Raw genomic sequence first — 25,302 nt, forward strand, 5'->3', positions numbered from 1 at the left:
TTCAGTGAGTTCCTAGAAGAGGTAAATACTTGAAATCCTTGGAATTGCTGGCATTATAGCTTTCAAAGGCATATTTGCTATTTCTGATGGAATCCATTCTATCTGCCCTAATACAAGCTTCCTGGATTGCTATATTACTGAACATTCTGTGTCATTTTTTAGTGGAGATCTTCTAGTATGAATCACAGGATTTGGGTTGAAAAACCCTTACAAGGAGGAAAACAGGCTAAGGCAGGATGTCCTGTGCCTATGCAGACCCTTCTGGACTGCAGGTAACTGATTACAGCATCTTGAGGAGAGTGTCTGCCTACCAAAGAGAGCCTAAGATAGAAAACAGCATATGAACCTGGGATGGGGGGAGGGGCGGGGGCAAGGAAGTGAGCAAGACATGGGGGATTGCCAGGCAGCATGGGCATTCCTTCCAGATGGTGACTAAAATGTTGAGTGGCACGGACATGCTTACTCCCTCCCCCCAGTTTCTAAGGACCTAGCCCATAACTAGTGGGAGTGTAAGCTGACCACTGACCCACTGAGACCCACCCGCTGCCCCTCTCTATTGTCCCTAACTCCTATCCTTCACTGAGGACACAGGGAGAAATAAAAGAGACCTTCTTTTCCTTCCTTCCATTGAGGCATTGGGTTAGGCAGGGCCTGTGGTAGCCAAGGACAGTCGCCATGTAAGTCTTGAGTGCTCAGTGTTTGAGAAAGGTAGATGGCCCTAGGACAGCAGTGATGTAGAATAGGCAGGGTAGCCTGAGCCCCGGGTCAAGAATATGAGACTGAGGTCTGTGGTCCCAAGATCCTCACATTGTGGGGTCAGGTAATGGGAATAGAAGGAAGGATAGAGACAAACAGGACCAAGGCGAGTGCAGGAAGGGGCCTGGGGCTCAGAGCTTGTTGGTTTTCTACTACTTATAGGTACCTTCATATTGGAAGCTACTTTCTTCACCTTTTTTTAATTCAAAATTTTATTTTTAAGGATACACACACACACACATTTTTTAAGTACATTTATGATGTATTTTATGTATATGGGTTAGGTAGCTAATTAGGTAGTTAATTGATAAACCTTCTGCTGTCAACTTTTCCTGGCAAATTCAATCCCCTTCCCCAATAAGAACATCAGAAAGATCCTCTGTTCCTTCCAGCTTGAGATTCTTTTCATTGGCTAAATGTAGGAGACAGGGTAAGTCCAGAGGTATAGAGAGGTTCTGAGCCATGAGGGGAGGCAGGTTCTTCTCCGGGTCCTTTGTGAGGCTGCTAAGCATCTTCTTGTAAGGATAGCTATAGTATGTAGATAGGAATTGGTGGATACAGGATTTTAAAATACATCTTCCAGGGATGCCTGGGTGGCTCAGTTGGTTAAGCAACTGCCTTCGGCTCAGGTCATGATCCCAGCGTCCTGGGATAGAGTCCCACATCAGGCTCCTTGCTCAGCGGGGAGCCTGCTTCTCCCTCTGCCTCTGCCTGCCATTCTGTCTGCCTGTGCTTGCTCTCCGCCCCCCCTCTGATAAATAAATAAAATCTTTAAAAAAAAAAATAAAATAAAGTAAAATACATCTTCCAAATCTGAGACCTTTGCTCTTTTAACAGAAGAGTTACGGCATTTGCAAAGGTACTAGCATATGGTGGGATAGAGATGTGTGTTGGATTAAAACTGAAAAATAGAAAGAATGAATGCTATTATGTTAGTCTGTTGAGGCTGCCATAGCAAGAGACTGCCATAGGGTAAGCCACAGACTGGGTGGCTTAAACAGCAGGAATGTATTTTCGTACCATTCTGAGGGCAAGAAGTCTGAGATTAAGGTGCTGGGAGACTTGATTTCTTGTGAGGGGGTCTTCCTGGTTTGCAGATGGCATTCATCTCCATGGATCCTCATATGACCTTTACTCTGTGTGAGCATGCATCTGGTATTTCTTCTTCTTATCAGGACGCCTATTGTATGGGGTGAGAGCCCTACATTTACAACCTCATTTTACCTTAATTACCTTCCTAAAGGCCCTGTTTCCAAATACAGCCACAAAGTGGGAGGGAGTTGATTAGAGCTTCAACATAGAAATTTTGGGGAAATACAGTTCAATATGGAACAACTAGAAACATAACTGATTTATTATGTCAAAGTATATTCCGGGACTGGAGCTGGAACTTTGCAACTAGATATTTTGGTCCACCGAAGAATTTACTACATACTAATTAATCCAGAACACACTATTTTCTGAAGCTTAACCAAAGGTCATGGAGTATTTTTAACTTGAATTCTAAATATATTTCACAAAGTTTTTGTTGTTGTTGTTGTTGTTCTCTACAATGAATGAAACATGCTTAAAGTGAAAAGGGATGTTACAGAATTTACTAAAAAGATTGGTCTTTCTTTCATTTTATAGGCCCAACAACTTACTGATCTGGAACAAAAATTAGCTGTGGCCAAAAATGAGCTGGAGAAAGCGGCTCTTGACCGGGTAAGTTAACATCTCTGAATCCTAATTGAAGTTTTAGCACACAAAGCTAGGGTAGACCCATTGCTTCACTTGATTTATTGATGCATTTCCAGATGCTGTACCTGGAAGGTGGGTGTAGAATTCATGAGTGTTTGACACTCCCTTTGGAACCCAAATCTTTCCTCTCTTTTGCTGCTACAGTAAATTGACTCAAGGTTCAGCCTTGTGAGTTCGTGACTTTTCATTTTCCACCTTACCGGTACATTTGTTCTCTAACACCATGAATAAACATGTTTTAAAGCACCAGCAAAGATGCCATGTATTAACTCTGGGTGAATGAGTTAGGAAACAAATCGAAGTAGTCATTGACACTTTTAATTTTGGAAATCGTAAATCAGAATTCTGGAGGGAGACTGAGAGAGGAAGGAGGTAGCCCTCCTAACCAGCTCTGTTCATATAAAGATAACGCAGGAGAGAATGACATAAATCCCTCTCTATAACAGCTTTCCTTAAGCATAATTTACATAGTATAAAAGTCACATTTTTAAAATTCACAAAGTTGTGCTACCATCACCACTAATTCCAAAAGATTTTCTTCAATGCTTTTTACCTCCTCTATTTCATTTTGGTTTTATTAATGTCTCATTGTGTTTCAAATGTGCATGGTCAGGATAAACCACAACTCCTGCTGATGCCAGCCTTAGGCTGTTCTTCATATGAGACATACGTGGAGAATAGGCAATTGGCATATGGAAAGGGAGATAGAAAGGGATTAATTGATTATATAATTAGAATTACTGTTCTGCTTAATTGTTACAGAATGTGGCAAAATTTCTTAATGCCTCTCATTCTTTTTTTTTTTTTCAATTTTTAAATCACCTCTATGAAATAATAGGAAATAAACATTTCTCTATTCTTTAATTCACTCAGAACAAAAGGTAGAGTGACTTTAAAATAATCTCTTTGTTTACTCACACCCATTTATCAAATATCCAGTGTCATTTTCTGTAATACTGAGAACATGTATCTAGCACTTATTAATACAGGAAACTGAATCTGAGAAATCAATCATAGTATTTCAGACTTGAGAAGACAAACACCACATTATTCTCAATCAGAAGCATGGAAAGTCTGTGCCAAAGGAACAGGGCCATCCAGGAGTAATCTGCATTTTATAAGCCTTCAATGCATCACCTGGCTAAGATCAGTTCTTCATTAGGTTGGTGTTAGCAGCCATCATCCTGCCTAACACTGGAAAGACAGACCCTCTCATGTGGAAGATAACCTCTGGAGATTTTTTGGTTCATTTCTACACAGTGTTTGACATATAATAAAAGTATTTCTAGACGTGTGGAGAGGGAATAGAATCTGATCAAAGTACAAAAAGAAACCGAGGAAAGCGTAACTGAAACTGATTCAGACACTGGAATGAGGAAACAAAGATTTCATGAAGATGAGTGTGTGTGTGTGTCAGTAGAGAAATAGACAAAGAGATAAAAGGATAATATTTTTCATTGGACTTGGAAACTATTAAAAACATCAAGTAGATATTGTAGAATTAGAACAAAATGACGCATGTAATTGAGACTTTAACTTTGCTCAGTCGCAGATTGGGTGAGTGGACATAATAGAACTGAAGACAAGTAAAATGTACAGAAAATTAATATCAATTACCTAGACTAACATAACAAAAGTACAACTAAATAGAAAATAAACAGATAATGAGAAATGTATATCAATTTTTAAAATTTATACCTGTTCCAAAAGGAATAACAAACAGAAGCAATATTTGTAGAGATAATGACTTAAAATTTTCCAAATGGATAATTATAGATCATTGCAAGAGACAGACAGCATAATCCTAAATCAGTATGTATACAGCAATGTTCCTTAAAATTGTATATAAATTTTTGAAAGTACAGTTGAGACACATGCACTTTCTTCATTCTGCTATATTTCATTGCAATTTATTATTATTATTATTATTGTTATTTTTTTAATTTTTTATTTTTTATAAACATATATTTTTATCCCCAGGGGTACAGGTCTGTGAATCACCAGGTTTACACACTTCACAGCACTCACTAAAGCACATACCCTCCCCAATGTCCATAATCCCACCCTCTTCTCCCAAACCCCCTCCCCCCAGCAACCCTCAGTTTGTTATTATTGTTATTTTTAAAGATTTTATTTATTTATCAGAGAGAGAGAGGGGAGAGAGCGAGCATAGGCAGACAGAATGGCAGGCAGAGGCAGAGGGAGAAGCAGGCTCCCCGCTGAGCAAGGAGCCCGATGTGGGACTCGATCCCAGGACGCTGGGATCATGACCTGAGCCGAAGGCAGCTGCTTAACCAACTGAGCCACCCAGGCGTCCCTCATTGCAATTTATTAACAACAGATACCTAATTAAGAAAAATGAAAATGTAAATAAAAACAAAGAGATGTCATCTCAACATCATCAGATTGATACAAATTAAAAAGTCTAATGATCCCATATTCCAATACACTAGGGGTGGTAGTGTAATTATTAAATCAGTTTTTAAACGTGTGTATCATAGCATTTGCACTCATCCCTATGTGCTTGGACACATGTATAAGGACGTGAAATACAACACGTTTGTGTTAATACCAAATTGAAATAACTTAAATGCTTACCATTAGAATTAGCATATATATTTCATGTATGTTCCATACTCATATTTTCAAATAGTAATCAAAATTTAATATTAATGAATACATATGAAGACATTTATATCACTATTAATACATCTATAATATATATTGTTAAATAAAAAATTCAGAATTATATATATGGTACTTAACAATTGTTCAAATACACAAATCACATTTGTTTTGGATTATATATAATATAAATAGATGAAATATAAAAATATATCAAATTTGAGGACCCAATTGACTTTGGGGAAAGATGGAGTAAAATCACACTAAGAATGCTTAAAATTACTTCTACTATTTCCCAAGTGTTTCATTTTCTAGTAGTTGTATAGACACAGATAGTCTTTAATTTATACACACACATATAGATATTTTGTGTACATTAGATACATGCCTCATATAGTATATACATTGTATATATACATCAGGTATATGTAATATGGGTGTATATTACCAATATATATATGCATGCTATCATGTATTTTATAAAAGTATAATAAATATCATATATAACAAATATATAATATGTAATAAACATGATGCTTTTTAATATTTAATTCAGATTGATATTTACCTGATATTTTTTATAATTGTTATTTTCTTCTCTATATGCCCTCTATTTTTCAAAATGTTATTTTAGAAAATGAAGAAAGTGTGCTATCTGCTGTTAAGAGCTTTCCATTTTTGTGATCACAACATAGCAACCACTTTATTTTAAAAAAATAAGCAAGTAATATGATTATAGACTTGCTTTGCAATACTTTACTGTATACATATAGCAGATGTGTAAAGAAAAGCAGTTGCTTCCTAACCACCAGATTAAACTATGGGTTTTTTTTTTTTTAAGATTTTATTTATTTATTTGACAGAGAGAAATCTCAAGTAGGCAGAGAAGCAGGCAGAGAGAGAGAGGGAAGCATGCTCCCCAGTGAGCAGAGAGCCCAACTCGGGGCTCAATCCCAGGACCCTGGGATCATGACCCGAGCTGAAGGCAGAGGCTTACCCCACTGAGCCACCCAGGCAACCCTGGGTGTTTTGATACAGGAAAGAGGAGATGGAATATTTCAGGTTAATTCATTTTGGAGTTCCTATGGTATCTCCTTGGTGTACTGTAGTTGTGAAGGACCAGGCTAAAATTCTACTTCCCAGAGACTTGGGTCTCACATAGGCATTTTCATTACAACATATGATCAAAACCACTTCACAGCTAACATAAATAACTTCTCAAACAGGATATCTAGAAAGTGTTGCAATAACTAATTAGTAAGATCATTTTATGAATTCTGGTGATATTCTTTCTTAAGGTTTAGATCTTTGGGACAAATGTTTTGAATGAGCAATTAGATGTTTTAAGAACTCTGTTCCATTGTGATTGTCTTATTTTATATTTTTCCAACTATTTAAGGAAGCCTGCTAGTAGGCCAAGCATAATTCATCTTACCAAGATTCCAGCTTTATAGGATTTTTTAACTTATAAAAAAGAAGTTTATACTAATTTATGTTACTCTCTGACTATATCCAACTCATACTACATAATATTACTTTTTAAAAAGGGACAAGACTCTTTATAGAGTTGAGAGAATCAGAAAATCAGAGATACATATAAATCCTAAAATTCCACTAGATCATCGTTCTTTGTTTTGATTTTGTTTTTGTTTTTCTTAGTCCTTTCTCTAATACCCTTACCACAATCTCTACAAGATGCTTTAAATCCTAGAAAGAATGGGATTCATGTGATCCCGAGGCAGCCCAGTCTCCTGTGATGTTTTTAGCAACTCTGACTGTGGAATTTTCTTCCTTGCATTTAATCTTTTCCCGCATCTGACTTCAGATAATCCACTTAGTCAGGTTCAAAATGGCTAAGTAGGTTTAAAATGCCCTTCATGTGATCACCATGTGGTAGGATCTCTGGGAAACAGAATACATGTATGATACATGGTCTGGAGATCCACACCTCTCACATTTTGTTGGGCACCCAAAATTATGAAATAATTGCTTGTGGAGTCAGAAGGCTCCAGAAACACAGAGAATGAATGTATGTTATGTACTTGCGGATTGTACAAACTGGTGTAGTCCCATAATACTAAATGCGCAAATTATAATTTGGTCTGAATCACAGAACTCCAGGTTAGCATAGTTTTTTTCTCCTTTGTCTTACCCATTCTGTGCTTTTCTCCACTCCATCTCTATTCACTCCCCACCTAGGTGTGCCTAGCCCGCACCGTGCTACAGTCTGGATTTAGCATGAGAGGCTCTATGTGGCAGTGTTTTCAGAATCAGTCTGCCTTTCTTCAATCACTCTTCCACTGAATGACCATGTTCGAAGTCCTCAAACTCTTTGTGCAATACTGCAAAATGGAATACTAACAAAACTTACTTTATAACAGTGGTGAGAAAACAGTGTGCATCCAAAAAAGTAAAGTACTAAGATCTCTTGGCACAGGGAAAGCCCCCGGGAAGCACAGTGATTATTAACATCAATGAATGAGATTGTAGAGACTGCCTGTCAGTGTTAACAATTTTTCTCTTTAACCTTCAGGATCTTGTCGTTCCTTTTGCTACAGTAAACTATAAAGCATTTCATATTACTAGAGGTCGGTTTCAACAAATCTCTTGTACCATATGTATGAGGCTCATAAACTGTAGTCATAAAGGCAGGTAGAAATGCTAGCTCACTTCAAAATGGATAAAAACTACAGTTTAATGACATTGCTTTCTACCTCTCTCCATCATCTTTATATGAGACTTTTTTACTCTCTTCAGGTGCCTAGCTCCTAAGAATGTTATATCAGGGCTTCAAATAACCTCAAATACCTCATAAATATTATGAAATCATCTTCACACTCTAACTTGTTTCTTGTGACATGTTTAATGAAAGAAGTTTCAGTTTACTATCACAATATAAACAAAAATAATCTCACGATCTAAGAATCAACCTTGGTTTTTCCAAACAATCAATTATTTATTTGGCAATATCTTATGAATTATAGGCAGCTTCAGCTACTGGAATATAAAAACAGCTTTATAGTATGGAAATCTATCTCTCAAAATTTCATGTTAAAAATAAAAAAAATCTGTTACATCTGACTGTCACAAAATTTTGCCCAGGAAGGCATGCATTATTTACATCCATATTAAAGATGGTACGTGTGAGGGGTGCCTGGGTGGGTCAGTCAGTTAAGCATCTGACTCTTGGTCTCAGCTCGGTCGTGATCTGAAAGTTGTGTGATTCGGCTCTGCTCTGAGTCTGCTTGAGATATTCTCCCCCTTACTCTCTCTCTGCTCCTCCCCCTGCTCCTGTGTACTTGCTCTCTTTCTCAAAAAATAAGTAAAGAAGTAAAATCTTAAAAAAAAAAAAAAAAGTGACAAATGTTAGTCAGCCTGCACAGATTCCCAGGACTAAGTAGCAAAAGAACAAAAACCTGTTTTGCCATACGTGTCTGACACATAACAGGAGCATTGTAGGTAGCTCCTGACTGAATACATAAATTAAGATCTAACTTCATGAATTAATGAATTTGCCATTTATCCTACATACAAGGGACCTGGAGACAACCTAAACCAAGAATAAAAACTATCAAAATAAGGGTGCCAGGTTGGCTCAGTCAGCACAGCGTCTACCTTCAGCTCAGGTCATGATCTCAAGGTCTTGGGATGGAGCCCCACATCAGGCTCTCTGCTCATCAGGGAGCCTGCTTCTCCCTCTCCCTCTGCTGCTCCCCCTTCTTGTTTTCTTTCTCTCTCTGTCAAATAAATAAATAAAATCTTTAAAAAAAATTTAAAAAGATGTAAAAATGACCATACAGGATTCATAGAGCTGATTTCATGGCATATATAAAAGTTAAGGGGAAAGCCTTTGGACTCATAGCCCTTCATGGTCTTTCCAAAGCCAGCAGCCGATGTTCACCCAGATCTCTCTGATGACCTCACATCTTCATAGAAATGAATTCAGAGAAAGAGACAAATAATATCATATGAACTTATATCTGTCAGGAGATAAGAAAGTAGGGGCACAGTTGTCTTTGCAAGCTATATCTTGTTCCCAGGAAAGAAGCACATTTTTCTGAGATAAGTACTTACCTACAGACACATGAAAAATTACCTTCTAAATCTCCCACATGTTAAGATCATATATGTACACAGTAATTTTAATAAGTTTTATGTATTATATAGCAAAAACATTAGTAATTTATTTATCTTTTAAACATTTATTTATTTATTTGAGAGTCATAGCAAGTGAGGGGAGGGACAGAGAGAGAATCTTCAAGCAGACTCCCCACTGAGCACAGAGCCCCATGCAGGGCTCAATCTCACAACGCAGGAGACCACGACCTGAGCCAAAACCAAGAGTTGGTCGCTTAACTGACTGAGCCACTCAGGTGCCCCGAGCACTAGTGTTTTAATGTCTGAAATAATACTTTACTTATGCATTATACAGAATAAAATGAGAAATATTTCATATTTTCTCATGTAAAACACCACCACCCTATGTTCTCTGGAGGGTTTATTTTATTTATTCATTCAACAAACATTTGTTTGAAACTGTTTGTTTGAAACAGTTAGAAACTGGTGGTGCTGCAAGAAAGGCACTGGTCCTCAAAGAAATGACATCGTAATGGAAATAGATAAAACACTGAACATAGAAACAATAAGGTAATTTGCAACAACAAGACTACCTAGGACTTAAAGTGAGAAAAGTGACAGAGACTTTAAGGAAGGAGTGTTCCTTGAAAGGGCCTTGAGGACTGTCTTTCCAAGAAGGTAAGATGTGATCTGACACTTGTTGTTATATGCAGCTGATGAATCACTAAATTCTACCCCTGAAACTAATAATACAGTATACATTAATTAAATTGAATTTAAATTTTTTAAAAAATGATATGAGCTGAGAGATAAATTTCAGGGGAAAGTTTTCTAACAGATATTTGGAGAAGGAGTTCATAGGACAGGAAACAGCAATTGTAAAGGCTCTAAGATGCAAATACATTTGGACTCCTTGATGGGCTGCAAATAAAAAGAGGCTGAGCTACTCAGGTTCTTCCTAAAAATGTTTGCATTTTGCTATTATGTGGCAAAGCAAGTGAAAAAAAAGTGGTTTCGGGCAAAAAGAAGAAAAGCAGGGCAAAAACAAGACTGACCCTAGGATGGACCAGGTTGTAAGACTTTGGACAAAGTATATCTTCTACAGCTTATACCGTATTTCATCAGGTGACATCTAGTTACGGTGAACCTCAAAGTGAACAGTAACCTGCAGTTTCAAAACAGGCTACAACTACAGCCAGCAGTATAAATGAAAATATAATGATGTCGTGATGTAAAATCATCGTCTGAGTCCTGCTTATGGAAATGGGTCAAGCCAAGTCTGAGTAGTGTCAGTAAAAGGTGGTATTAAGTCAGAGAGACTAACTAGAGAGCTGTTTTCGTGGTAGAAAGCTGAGCAAAGTAGGTCAAGGTGGCTCAGCAATCTGTGATCTCTTGCAGGAAAAGTCTACAGTGTAATCAAGGAATGGAGACAGAATCTAAGGCAGGAGGCCAAGTCATATGCTTGTGGCCCAATAAAGAAATAAAATCAGGAGCTAAGAGTTCAGGAATCAGTTGGAACAGAAGAGCAAAGATGACTTACCCCCGTAGCTGTGAAACATCGGGGAGTTGGAAGTTATGTCTGTGTGATGTTGAATCTGTTACCTGAGATGATCCTGACCATGTCAGGAGACCCCTGGGAACAAATGCGATGATCAAGTTCAGATCATTTAAAATGTCACATACATGCATATCTTCAAGTATTGTTCCACTGGAAAATGTGTCTTCCCGGAATAGCATTTCCTGAAAACCGATGTTCGAAGCTATTAACTTGCTACAGGTCTTTCTTTATTTTCACATCCAAGTTCAGGCATTACTCAGAAATTTGTTCCTTTTGCCAATATATATACTGTGAGCCTGTTATAGATACAACTTTTATACACGTCATGTATTTAGAGGAGCCAAGATATAAATATAGTGAAGAAAATAGCCATCATAACTTCCTGCATTATCTGAGGTGATTGTCTCATTTCAAAGGCTGCATTTCAAAGCCACATTAACTTTGAATCTGGGCCCAGACTTGCCTGACTCTGTTGCATTAACTCTATATCCATTGTCTCACTATAACATGTGAGACAGAAAACAAATTTAAATTGTTCAGTGCCCCTGCAATCTTTCACTCCTGGCCCAGCCCACAATGTTCTCTTCCGTGGTGAGAGGAGCGTTAACCATGGTTATAACAAAGCACCACTAGGAAGAGAAATCTGAACTATTATTTAATTTCTTGTCATTGATAAAGCTTATCACTTTCCTTCCCTAATAAGTAGAAGCAGCTTTTTCACCCACGTGTTTAAGTCATTGATTCAGAAACCTTTCTGGTGAGTCCCTTCTAACGTGTCAGGGATCATGTTACATGCTAAATACACAGTACTGAACAGAATAGACAACTTGCACATGTGTATATATCCATATAAATTAAAAATTAGAGACAGATTCTATAAAGGACACACATAGAGGATTGAACCTAATGGGGTGCAGGAAGGACAAAAAGTCAGGAGCTCAGACAAGCCGATCCAAGGGACCATGTTGAGTAAAAAGTCATCATTCAGCTTGGCCCAGCTTGGTCCTGTCCTGCCCATTTAACGACATTCCTCCAGCCTAGTTCTTCTCAGATGTTTATGTCATCTTAGACAACCTGTCGGGACAATACTAACGAGAAGGAAATACACGTTGGTTCTATTTCTTACGTATCCCAGTTGCTGCTCTACCTCTGCTTTTGTTTTGTTTTGTTTCTTTCATCTCTGGCCTGGACCAAATAGATTTCTTAAACTGCTGCTCCTCTAGAAAGACATTCTCTCTCGTCTTAAAGATAAATCTTATCACATCTCATATGAGTGGAAAGCTCAGAGGTAGATCTTGGGAAGGATCCAAGTCATAGTCGCTACTCTTCAGGAGACTGGAAATAGGAGAAGATGCTATATGAAGGTGTGTTCCTGGCATAGAATATAAAAGATGGCGGATTGGTTGGAAGAATACCCCCTCAAAAGGAGGACAACAGACTCTGCTGCTTCACTGACCCATGGGTACCCTGAAAGGGTACACTCCACATGTGCCAGCTTCTCCAGGGGTCTTGGCCCTAGTAACTAATCTCTTCCTCTCTGTTGCCACAGAGGCCACATCTCATGTCTTGAAATGGATGATTATGTGACATTTCCTTATTTGGGTCTACATCCATGCCCTTCATTACCCCTGAGTTACCATAAGCTTTCCTAAAATTTATATGTCTTTCCATTTTGGCACTGGAGATCTCTCTGTCATTTGTACTCAGAGTTGTATTATTATTATTATTATTATTATTATTATTACTATTTACTTTATCAGCATTTAAAAATATTTTTAGGGATGTCTGTGTGGCTTAGTCGGTTAACCATGTATCTTTGGCTCTGAGTCCCACATGGGGCTTCTTTCTCAATGGAGAGCCTGCTTCTCCCTCTGCCTGCCACTCCCCCTGCCTGTGCTCATTCTCTCTCTCTCTCTGTCTAACAAAAATAAATAAATAAAATCTTTAAAAGAAAAACCCTCCCTTTAAAACAAATTAAAAAATAAAAATATTTTAGCAGTGGTGTTAAGATGGGAGTTACAGATGGTTGTTGTCTACATTAGTTCAGTCTGCCTTGTGATTATAAACCAGGGGAAAAAAGCAGTCTGAAAATCTTGAACTTTCCTTTCTTCAGAGTAAAATAGTAATAATGATGCCAGTTCCACAGATGTTAGCATAAAATTATTTCTTGCATGTGAAAGAATTTGAAATATTGTGAAATCCTATGCAAATATAAGAAAGTATAAATATTATAATTTACAACCATATTGGATTAGCTCCTACCACTTAACAAGGCCCACAGGAAATAAGTGTTTTATTAGAAACAAAGCTGATTTTTTTCCAACCTGTGGGCAAACTGAGTAGTGCTGCAGGCTGTTCTGAGAAACACAGGGCCCTCCATTGCCAGGGGAATGGTTTGTCATAAAAGAGATGGACACCAAGAGAAAGATGGCAGGTTTCTACAGACATTGTCTACAAAGTGACCCTAGAGGACATGTCCTTGCCAACAAACTATCACAACTGAAATCACATCAAGTAACATATGTCTCTGAATTTCGGTGTTCGAAATATATCATGAGACACAGTAGCTCCTAAAAATAGACAATAGAGTGAGCCATAAACAGTGAGTGTGTCAGAGTGGAATTTAGAAGTGAGGAAGTTAACATTTGAAAACTGGTAGGTATTTGTGGGGGAACTGAGTGCAGGCTGGAAGGATGGGGAGAATCAAATCAAAGAAAGAACAATCGGAACCACATGTAAAAGTTGTCCTCTCTCTTTTTCCGTAGGACTCACAGCTGAAGGCAATGAAGGAGACTGTGCATCTCTGCCTGTCCACCGTGTTCCGTAATCAGGCTCCTCCTCCTTTGAGTCTAACGAGGCCAAGTCCGACTCAGCTGCCACTTGTACCTGGGACAGCTAGCCCTGTGATTCCTGATGCAAGTTCAAAATTCCAGGTACACTTCGGTCATGCTTTGAAAGTAGAAGCAAGTGAAGCACTGTCTTTATACTCCATTCTCCGTGATCATCAGAGTGGACAGAGTAAGATACCAAATTCATTGAAAGATTAGGAAGTAAATGGAAAGAGCTAACCCTTTGTAAAGTGTCTGTTGTCACTTAGAGAACATTGGACAACAATGTTTGTTTTATTTTTTTAATTTTTTTAAAGATTTTATTTATTTATTTGATGGAGAGAGAGAGATCACAAGTAAGCAGAGAGGCAGGCAGAGAGAGAGGGAAACAGGCACCCTGTTGAACAGAGAGTCCAATGCGGGACTCCATCCCAGGACCCTGAGATCATGACCTGAGCGGAAGGCAGAGGATTAACCCACTGAGCCACCCAGGCGCCCCAACAAAATTTGTTTTAGAGAGCCAGCTGCGTGTTAACCAGAATTACCCAATTATAAGAATAATAATTATTATTATAAAATAATCTAAAACTATTTTAAAATAACATTTTAATAGTACTATTTCAATTTATAATCATCATGACTTAATAATAGAATCTTATCATATAATTTAATATGATCATATTACTAATCATATTTTAATAATAATAATGATAGCTTTGTTTTATAATTAATTAAAAAAAGCATCTTATATTACATACCAGTATATACCAGAGGTTTAATATGGAAAATACTTTCTCCTAGGGTATAACAGTTATCCTTACAAAAGTGGATACTTTTTTAAAAACTTTTAAAGCCATGGTTTTCAACATTTCCTGCATATGTGACTCTCTCAGGATACTTTAGAAAATCCTGATACTTGGGACTCATCTCAAACGTATTAAATTCTTTCTGATGGGGCTCTAAGTCATTAGTAGTTTTTAAAAGCTCCCTAAGAGGGGTGCCTGGAAGGCTCAGTGGGTTAAGCCTCTGCTTTTGGCTCAGGTCATGATCCCAGGGTCCTGGGATCGAGCCCTACATCGGGTTCTCCGCTCTTTGGGGAGCCTGCTTCCTCCTCCATCTCTCTTTCTGCCTGCCTCTCTGACTACTTGTTACCTCTGTCAAATAAATAAATAAAATCTTTTAAAAAAATAAAAAATAAAACAAAAGCTTCCTAAGAGATTCTGAGACCAGGTGAATCAAGCAAAACTTCCTCAATTCCCACCACCTCTCTACATTAGACAGGGCAATGGGGAGTTTTGTCATTCTGTACTTAGGTCATCAGAACCTTCCATTTACTGTCTCTACGTTTAAATAAATCCTGGCACTCTGAAATAGTTACTGGAGAAAGTGTAGCTTCAGGCAGTATATTTGAAAGTGCTGGCTCTCTTGCCTTAGGACCACTGGCTGTTAAAGTGAGTGTTCCGGATGCCAGTTCCACGTCTGCTGCAAACTCTAACTATGGTGGGTCCAGAAGCACCTGAGAAGCACTGACGCAGTTACCCAGTGATGCACTACTGTGGGGCTTCCTTACTGCTTACTCTGATTCCTTACACTGGAATAAAACAAATTTGTGCATCTGTGCATAAATGGCAGTTTAGAGAAATACTATTTTCAGAGTCAAAACCAAGAGGGAAAAAAAATGTGTTTTTATTGATGACTAATCAATGTATAAACTGCACAGATTTAGTCTGTATAATCTCATGTTTCCCTATCAAAAGTCATTTAAAATATATATTTTTTCATTTGATCTTATTCTCTTTTTACTCTGTACCTAAGATCTCTAGAAATGTTTAGGCCAGTATTTTTCTCCTTTATTTTTTCCTCCTGCCTCTTTGGAAACTCTAGGTCTAAAGGGTTTATTTGCTTAACCAAAGGCAGGGAAGAAATTTGCATAATGATGTATTTGTTATGTTTAGGAAAAGTCATGAAGAAATCCATTGACATTGGTCACTGGTAAAATGCCAAGCTTCTCACACAGTGTCACGCACCCGCCAGGAAGCCACACCCTGCCTCCTTAGTTTTGGTCAAAGAGAGGAGCAAAGGTTCAGCCTTATTAAGTCTGATGACTTTGGGCAAAGCACTTTGTAATTCTAGGGGCACACAGGACACCTTTCTCCACTCAAAATATGTTTGTTTAGGCCCAATTAAAACTGGGCTCTTGATGACCCTGAATGTGTGGAGGGATTACTGATTGTTACTTTAACGGATATACTATGAATAAATGTATGTCCTGTCCTTGAAATAAATAATAAATATTTATTATTTCCCTTGGCTTATCAGAGAAAAATGTAGGAAGCATTTAGGTGAGGCTGGTTTAGAAATTGCTCATTTCTCAGAAAGCAATAACAGAAAAATCCAATTGTTTAAGATAAAGTTCAATAAATCTAAGTTGATGTACTATAGAGCATTCTATTTTATGGATTAGCATTAAAAGCTTCTCTAGTGTTTATGATTTGCCTGCATTCTTTATCTTTTCATTAGTGGTGGAAATTGTATTTTATGTATACTTGGGGTTTCGGCTGTATGCCAGCGCTTCAGAAAACATTTTTAAAATCCTGGATAATGTGATGTGATGTAAGGTGTGAGTAAGAGAGACCCTTCCATCATGGAATCTTTTTTTCTCTGTGCATGAAAAAAGGAACTTTTAAATGAGGACATTTAATGGGTACACCTTCAGAGTTGGCTAATTACAGCTGCAGTGACATGATAGGCCTTCCCGTTGCTGTGAGGGAATCACATCTCTTACCTTCCCTGTGCCTCAGTTTCCTCAAGCCCCTGTCAGAGTGTTGTTGTGGCATGAACATTACAACTGATAACTCCCCGTTTTCATTAGATTACTATTGGTTTCATCTACTTTCATTTGTTTGTTTGTTTTTTTAAGATTTTATTTATTCATTTATTTGAGAGAGAGGGAACACAAGTAGGGGGAAAAGGAGAGGGAGAAGCAGGATCCCCACTGAGCAGGGAGCCCAATGCATGGCTCGATCCCAGGACCCTGGGATCATGACCTGAGCCATAGGCAGACACTTAATGACTGAGCCGCCCAGGCACCCCTTCATTTGGTTTTTTAAATCTTCAACTCTTGAATGGTTTTCCCTGAAATCCCTGAAACACAGACAAATAACCAATTTTCAACTCACATTTGGAAAAAAAACTAGACACCCATATACCATGCTCAGTACCCCCAAAATGTCATTCTGTTTTTCCTAAAGAAGATTTGGTAATGCAGTCAAAATTTTCATTGCATTGTTCAGATGTGTATATGTATATGTGTATACATGCATACATACATACATACATATACACATTATTACATTAAATATGTGCGTATGTATATAACACACACATGTGTGTATATTTCACTGTGGATTTTAATAGCCACAGTTTTCCTTAGGTGGGGAGTTCAACATTATAAGAATCTACTGACAAGAACTTAATTTATATATTGGTAACCGCTACTTTTTTAAAAAGATTTATTTATTTATTTGAAGAAGAGAAAGAGTGTGTGAGAAGGGGGAAGAGCAGAGGGAGAGAGAGAGAGAGAGAGAATCTCAAGTAGACTCCCCTGCTGAGCGCAGAGCCTGGGTGCAGGGCTCGATCTCATGACCCTGAGATCATGACCTGAGCTGAAATCAAGAGTCACTGAACTGACTGAGCCCTCAGGTGCCCCCGGGAACCTCTACCTGTTTTTATTGATTCTGGAGGATGCTTTTTGTATGACTTTCAAGTCCTATAGCTGAAGTTTCTGCTGAGGACCTGCAGTCAGGTCCATCAGCCTCTCTTATTTCATCATATTCTCCATGTTGTTATGTTGCTTCTTTCTAATTTGAGTGAATTCTTTCTTGCCCTCCGAGTTCTTTTTCTGTGGTCAGGGCTTTGACAACACAGTGTTTATCCCTCATGGCTCCTGCTCATATCATGAGTATAATGATGGCCACATGCTCCTCTCTCCTCAAAGGAGACGGCTGTGCTTAGCTCCTTGGTTTGCTCCCATGATTTGCTGCCCAGAATGATGTTTCTGCAGAATTCATTTAAAATGACACTTGCCGTATTTCTGTTTTGGTCAGTTTGGGCTGTTATAACAGAATGCCATAGACGAGGCCACTTAAACAACAGACACGTTTCTCCCAGTTTGGAGGCTGTGAAACCCAAGGTCAAGGTGCTCCCACATTTAGTTCTTGATGAGGGCCCTCTTCCTGGAAGGTAGACAGCTTTTGGCTGAGTGCTCACTGGGTCTTTTTTAGATATGTGTGACTGGAAAGAGATCTCTGTCTTTATATTTTTTATAGGAGAGCACAAATCCCACCATGAGGGCCCCATCGTCCATGACTTAATCTAAACCTAATGACCACAAGAAGGCCCAGTTCCTAATAGCATCGTACTGAGAGCTAGGGCTTTAACATAGGAATTTTAGATGATACAGATGCTCAATCCATAGCATTGTCCCTCTTCTTGGGTATTTTCCTTATTTAGAAGTTAGAAAATATATATTATTGAGTGCTCATTAAGTGCTTAGTATTCAAATAAATTGTTTTCCGTCTGTATGCCAGGACCATGCTCATCAGTGGTGATGCAAGTTCGAAATCATACAACCTTTTGGACGCTGATTGAATTCTCTGTAAAAAGAGAACAAGAGAAAAAATGCAAGGGTTGTATGGTATATCAGAACAATTTTTTTTTTTTGTATTTGGAATTTCATATTCCAAATAGCTTTGATTAAAGATAAAGACTAAAGAGACCTGGATCCAAGGGCACATGAGATGATGTCTTTGTTATGAGATTATATATTTATTATGTAGAAAATTTCATTCCAACAGAGAGGTAAAGAGCAAAGGTAGGAGCCAGGAACTCTGATTTGCATTTGCATAAAATACTTCCTATCTAGAGTGGAATCTAGCAAACCAGTGACAGTCTGTTTCCCTGAACCATGTAGGAGATTATGGTAATCCAATCTATGGTACAGAAATGGAAACAGGGTTCAAGATGTCATGGGGGTTTAGCACTGCTGTGATGTGGGGTTAAGTGGGAGGCATGAAGGTAGGAAGTAAAGAATATTCAGTGATTGATTTATTCACTATGATGCAGAAGGCAAGAGGAGAACCAAGACTGGTTTGTTTTTTAACATGCTAAGTGTTAGAGGTCTCTCATACAGTCAAGTGTCTCTATCCCAGAGGTGATTAAACATTTGAATCTGGAATTCAGGGAAGACACCCAGAGATAAAGTGGAGATAAAAAGGATTTGGCATCATCACCATGGCTAGTGATTAAATGTTGGAAGTAGATTAAAAGTCGTGACAGGACAGTGTAGCATGAAAAGAGATGAGGGCCTCAAAGGACCCCGGAGAAGAGCAACACCGTATGGTATTCGGTATGGTTTTATGTGTAGTCTAATTGATGGAATGTTTATGGTAAAAGTGTATCTCTTGGCTTTTGCTGAGATCCTCACTTTGCTATACATTTGGACTGAGAACCATGACTTTTTCATGCTGTTTTACCAGTACGAAACAACCAAATATGCATGTCATTGTGTAAACTTAGAATGGTGAATACTCCATGACTGGTATCTGCTTTTAAAAGCTGACTGGGGGCACCTGGGTGACTCAGTGGGTTAAAGCCTCTGCCTTCGACTCGGGTCGTGGTCTCAGGATCCTGGGATTGAGCCCCGCATGGGGCTCTCTGCTCAGCGGGGAGCCTGCTTCCTCCTCTCTCTGTCTCTGCCTGCCTCTCTGCCTACTTGTCTGTCAAATAAGTAAATAAAATCTTAAAATCTTAAAAAAAAAAAAAAAAAAGCTGACTCAGGGGCTCCTGGGTGGCTTAGTTTCTTAAGCCTCTGCCTTCAGCTCAGGTCATGATCTCATGATTGTGAGATCGAGCCCCACGTGGAGCTCTGAGCTCAGTGGAGAGTCTGCTTAAGATTCTCTTCCTCTCCCTCTGCCCCTCCCCCTGCTTGCCTCTCTCTTTCTCTCTAGACTAAATAAATAAATCTTTAAAAAAAAACAAAACTGAGTATTAAGTTTTCAGAATTTGTATGAGTCGGCTGGTAAACACAGCCCTTATTAAATATTAATTACATACACTTACAATCAAGTAAAATTTACTAAAAGCAAATGTGGTAAATACCAAAACTACTACATCATGCTATTATTTCTGTTCTTGAGGATTTTATAATATGTCTTTTGGCCCCAAGCTCTGGAAATATTATGAAATGCTGTGCTACTGATCTCTCTTTCCAATTCGTATTAAATAATATCACCTTGATAGATTGAAATTGGTAGTATTTATACCATAGAAACTGACAAATACTATAAATCAGGATCTTCCCAACCCCCTAAGTTAGTGAATAGCACACCCCTCTGTATGTATGAGTGTGGCATGTGTATATGTGTGTTAAACCTTTAAAATAGGCTTACTGAGCATCATGATATACAAACAATATGTGATCAACATACTCATTGGTTTTTGTCTTCTGCTTGTGTGGTAAAGCTAGATGAACAGTAAGTGCTGAGAAAAGGCAAAACAATTAGTTGTAAAAACTGCTTAATTAATGGCGTGTTCTGAAAAAAACTAACAATTTTATATATCCATTATACTGTTTCCCTTAATTACATTCATTTTATTATAAAATATTAGATGTGACTTTATATAATTTAGAAAATATATAAATGTAGGCAGAAGAACAGGAGGCCTATTACCCAGAGATCTACTTTTAGGTAAAAAATATGAATTATTAATATAGTAATGTCATTGGTGTTTACAGCTACATGATATGCTGCTTAAGAGCTAGGATTCACTTTACATTCGGGTGATGATATTTACCTATGAGTGTTTCTGGGAAAGTTAAAGAAGATGCAAAAAAGGCCAGACTCTGGCCGGGGCACAGTAAGTAAAGACAGTTTCCAGCCTCCTCCTTTTTCGATCCTCCCTTTCCAGAGCTGATGTCTCCACAGGACAGGTTCCCCTCAACCATGGTCCCTCCATAGGGCTGGGCAGGGATGAATAGGTGGCGCTGCCAGCACCAGGCCTCCAAGGTCATGTGCCTCAGGGGGGTACCTCCCCACCACAGGGTCATCTCCTTCCTGGTCCCAAACCCACCAGTTACCACATCTGGCAGAGACCTTCAAAGGGAGAAAAGGCTCATGTTTCCTTTTTTTTTTTTTTTTTTTTCATTTATTTATTTGAGAGAGAAAGTTCAAACAGGAGGAGGAACAGGCAGAGGGAGAGGGAGGAGAGGAGTCTGCTCCTCCCTGATGAGCAGGGAGCCCCACGCAGGACTCCATCCTGGGACCCTAGGATCATGATCTGAGCCGAAAGCAGACACTTAACCAACTGAGCCACCCAAGCATCCCAAGGCTTATGTTTCTGGCCCACGTGTTCTAGCCAAGACCCTTGAGGGCTCAGCAGGACTTCTGCCCATGTAATTAGGCTGTACATTTCATCAACATCCAAAAAACTTTGTATAATGAACATAAATATAAGGCAAACTGTTTTTTTTATTTTTATTTTTTTTAAAGATTTTATTTGTTTATTTGACAGATCACAAGTAGGCAGAGAGACAGACAGAGAGAGAGGAGGAAGCAGGCTCCCTGCTGAGCAGAGAGCCCGATACAGGACTTGATCCCAGGACCCTGGGATCATGACTTGAGCCAAAGGCAGAAGCTAAACCCAGTGAGCCACCCTGGGACCCCAGAAAATTGTTTTTTCAAAGAGAAAACTAAGTTTCATAAGTCAGACTGACCAAGTAAAAATCCGTTCTCTGCAATTTTCTAACTTTGAAACCTGGATCAAATTACTTCTCTGGGACTAATCTCTGTATATATAAGATAGAGACAATAACAGCACCAACCTTACAGAGCTCATGTGAAGAATTAATTAAAAAAAAAATCTACATACAGAATTCACTGTATGTATTAGTGTCTGACACTGAGAAACAATAAAAATAGGAAATAAGTATTATATCTGGAAACTGGGATAACATATTGAGAAGATTTAAAGAAGACTTTTTAGTATAAAACAATACATTAAAACAAAAACTGTGTGCCTTGTTTTATTGTTGATATGTGAGTATACAATGTATCTATCCAAGTGAATATAACTATAGTTGTTTAGCATAATAGTATGGATGGGTTCTCACAGTACATTTAATGTCAGTGATCACAATAGTAAATTCCATAAGGAAAGAAGAACACTGAAAGACAGCAGAAAGGAAAAGCAATCTAGATAAATAATGCTGATAAACAATGAAGAAATTGTGTTATGAAAATCCGGAATTTCATCCTCACCCCAGGCGGTGACCATCTTCTATCTTTTCTCTTTTTCTTTCCATGCAACTCACTGTCTTGGATTTAGCTCTAGTTTACATTGGTAAAGGTCACAACTGTGGTATCTACTTAATTGGACAAGGATGATTTGTTTTTTTTGTTTTTTATGTTTTGTTTTATTTTTTCTGGTTTGTTAAAAATGTCAAAGTCATTCTAGGGCAGCAGTCAACAGTGACCCTATTCAGAAGCTTAAAGGCATCCAAGCGAAAACTGCATTCTGCTTGGTGCCCGGCTGTTTAAAGCAAAGTGGATTTGTGTTTCCCTTTCTTCTGCCAAAAATCTGTTGCAATGCAATTTCCAGGGACTCTCAAAGCAGTGCACCTGGAATCATCATAGGCTGCATTTTTAATCCCTGCAGGTATCACTCACACCCGAGTGTCAACACTCACACTTCTGATACAATCCACCTGAAGAGCAGGCTAGTTTGGGGGGATTATTCAAAACTCCCGGATTATTCTAATTTATATTCAAGGTTGAGAACTATTAAAATCCTTACTCTAAGAATGGGAAAGGAGTCTGAGAATTAAACCTGCCCTTTTCCCCCACTTCCCTAGAGAAAAGAAGATTTCTCAACTAGCTCAGAGGTTTTAGGTAGATTTGGTTTTCTACCAGTTGTCTGTCATTAGCTCACTCTTTGGCCAGCTTTCACATCTACCAACTACTGGCATTCTTCCAGGCTACATAATATGTTTTTTATCTTTATATCCAGGGTTATTATGAGGATAAACATGAACACATACACTTAAAAATTTTCATAAACTATAATATTACAACTAAGGAATTTTGTTTGGATTGCATTTTTGGTCCTTGGAAGTTTTAAGAGTTTCTTTGATTATTTTGCAGCAGATATGGCATGTATGTGGCAATGAAGCTAAATTGTTAAAAATATTTAAAATATTTTTACTTTATTAAATAATTAATAATAATATAAATAATAAATGAATATTAAAATTAAAATTTCATTTAATTTAAATTCATAAATATAATATAAATTTAATATATAACATAATATATAAAATTATAACTAAAATAAAATTTAATTTAATTTAAAAATTAAAAATAAATTTAAATTAGAAATTAACATAAAATAATGAATAATCAAATAAAATTTAAATATAGAAAATAAAAATTCAGTTTAAAATAAAAAACATGTTATTTTATGAATATACATCATATAGATGTACATAATATTTGTAAAATTATATATATTTTTTTAAGATTTTATTTGACAGAGAGAGTGAAAGAGGGAACACAAGCAGGGGGAGTGAGAGAGAGAGAAGCAGTCTTCTCGTTGAGCAGGGCACCCAATGTGGGGCTCGATCCCAGGATCCTGGAATCATGACCTGAGCAGAAGGAAGACGCTTAATGACTGAGCCACCCAGGCACCCCCTTGTAAAATTATATTATAAAATTATAAGATACATATTTGATCTGGTAAATATGAAAATTGAACCCACAAGGAACCTTTGAGGTATATTTTATAGTACTGGTGTGCAGGTTTGTATCTTGGAATAGTCTGAAACCAAATTCTCATTAGCTTTCATTTATTCTTGATCCTTGATACTTATATAATAAGAATATTATTCAGAGAAATTGACTAGTTCAGGGGTGCCTGGGTGGCTCAGTGGGTTAAGCCTCTACCTTTGGCTCAGGTCATGATCCCAGGGTCCTGGAATTGAGCCCCACATCAGGCTCTCTGCTCAGCGGGGAGCCTGCTTCCCGCCCCCCCACCGTCTGCATCTCTCTCTACTTGAGATCTCTGTCAAATAAATAAGTAAAATCTTAAAAAGGAAATTGGCCAGTTGAGTATGTTTATAAAGTTCTTCCAGAGACAGTTGTTAACAACAGGAAGACATAATTCATTCAATCATCCTAAAATTAAAATAGGAACAAAATATCATTGGTCAAAATGTTATTTTAGGAAAGTCTAGGAAGTCATGTTAATATTCAGAGAAAACCTCACTACCGAAAATCTTCTTTGTCACAAAAGAATGGCTAACAGGTTCCATTTTATTTTTATTTTCTTTCATAATTAAGATTTTAATGATTGTCTTGAGGACCAATACACAGATGTTTCAATTTGTACATGATTAATGTATGTACCAAAATATTTAGAAGGTATGCGGTTGTAATTCTTTTCTAAGCAGTTATTCCAGTGACTTTCCAGCTTAAATTTGGAGGCAAATGTTTTTCTTAAGAGGCTATCAAGTGCAAATACTTTCAAATGTTGATAAGCTGTTGTGCCATAAATCCCCCTAACTCACAAAATCATCTACACCACATACTCGGCACATGATCAAAGTTATGAGGTAAACTGAACTACCACAACAAAGATGCTACAGAGTACATGAAATTCTAATAGGGAGAGCCAAGGTCAAAGGAATGGTTTTCCTTAGAAAATAGTTCTACTAAAAGGAAGATGAGAAGAGAAGTAATTTAAAGTGTTCAAGGCATAATAAAAAGGAACGTGGCTCCAAATTGCCATATAGTGTGCTGTGTATTATAGGATATAAAACTACTTCCCCATCTGTGGAATGATAATCAAGACAATCAAAACCTCCCATATTCAATATCCCACTATTTTCTGATTGTATCAAAAATAAACAACCAGCAAATGGTTTTGCCTCTTTAAAAAAAAAAAATTAGACTTAAAAAATGGGATGAGAAAAAAAAAAAAATGGGATGAGGCAGGATTCTCTCCTTCTTAAAAATGTTTCTGGAGCTACTAAAAATTTACATGTACAAAATAGTTGATAAAAAATATTCCTCTGGATTGTATAAGAAGAGAGACCGGCACCATCCGTAAGACATGGTTATGCTGTAGTCAGACTCAGTTTTTTTTTTCCTCTCCTTCTTCATCAGAGGCTGGACCTTCCTTGTTTGTAATTTCTCCATTTCCTGCCAGTAAATTATCTTTAGTTTCTGGGTTAGACATTTTCTCCTGTTTTTCCTTTGCCCCTCTTTTCCCTTTTGTCTGAAGATTATTTCCTGCTGCGTTTTCTGGCTTCCTTTCCAGTTTTGCAGGCGTAGATTTAGATGACAAGCTCCCCTACTCATCTACCCCTGGGCTTCTACTTCACTGCCCCTTTGGCAGAGCCAACCCTCCAGTGCTTCCTGGTGGCAGGGACTGCAGGGGCCCCGTGCTGGAGGCCATATCGTGAGCAGAGGCTTCATGAAGCTGTGCTGCCTGGTCCCTATCACTCCCTGTGTTGCCACACAAGGTGTTGGGACCCACAGGAGGAGAACCGTAAGACTGGTTCCATTTTCCCTTCCTATATATTCATGAACATTTTTAGACACCCAGCAAATAGCAATAAGTTTCATGGTGCCTCCAATGTAACAGAGACTGAGTTATTTCAAA

The 25,302-nt window shown here is 37.9% G+C and overlaps 1 protein-coding gene across 1 annotated transcript in view; it reads left to right on the plus strand.

Annotated features, from left to right (window-relative positions):
- Window positions 1-25,302, plus strand: part of LUZP2 (leucine zipper protein 2) — a 495,906-nt gene that overhangs the window by 418,356 nt on the left and 52,248 nt on the right. The window contains exons 8-9 of the mRNA XM_032358537.1: window positions 2,386-2,460; window positions 13,522-13,689. Of these exons, the coding sequence (XP_032214428.1) occupies window positions 2,386-2,460; window positions 13,522-13,689 (243 nt within the window). The remainder of the gene's footprint in view (window positions 1-2,385; window positions 2,461-13,521; window positions 13,690-25,302) is intronic.

Source organism: Mustela erminea, chromosome 9 (genome assembly GCF_009829155.1).
Source record: "Mustela erminea isolate mMusErm1 chromosome 9, mMusErm1.Pri, whole genome shotgun sequence".
NCBI lineage: Eukaryota > Metazoa > Chordata > Mammalia > Carnivora > Mustelidae > Mustela > Mustela erminea.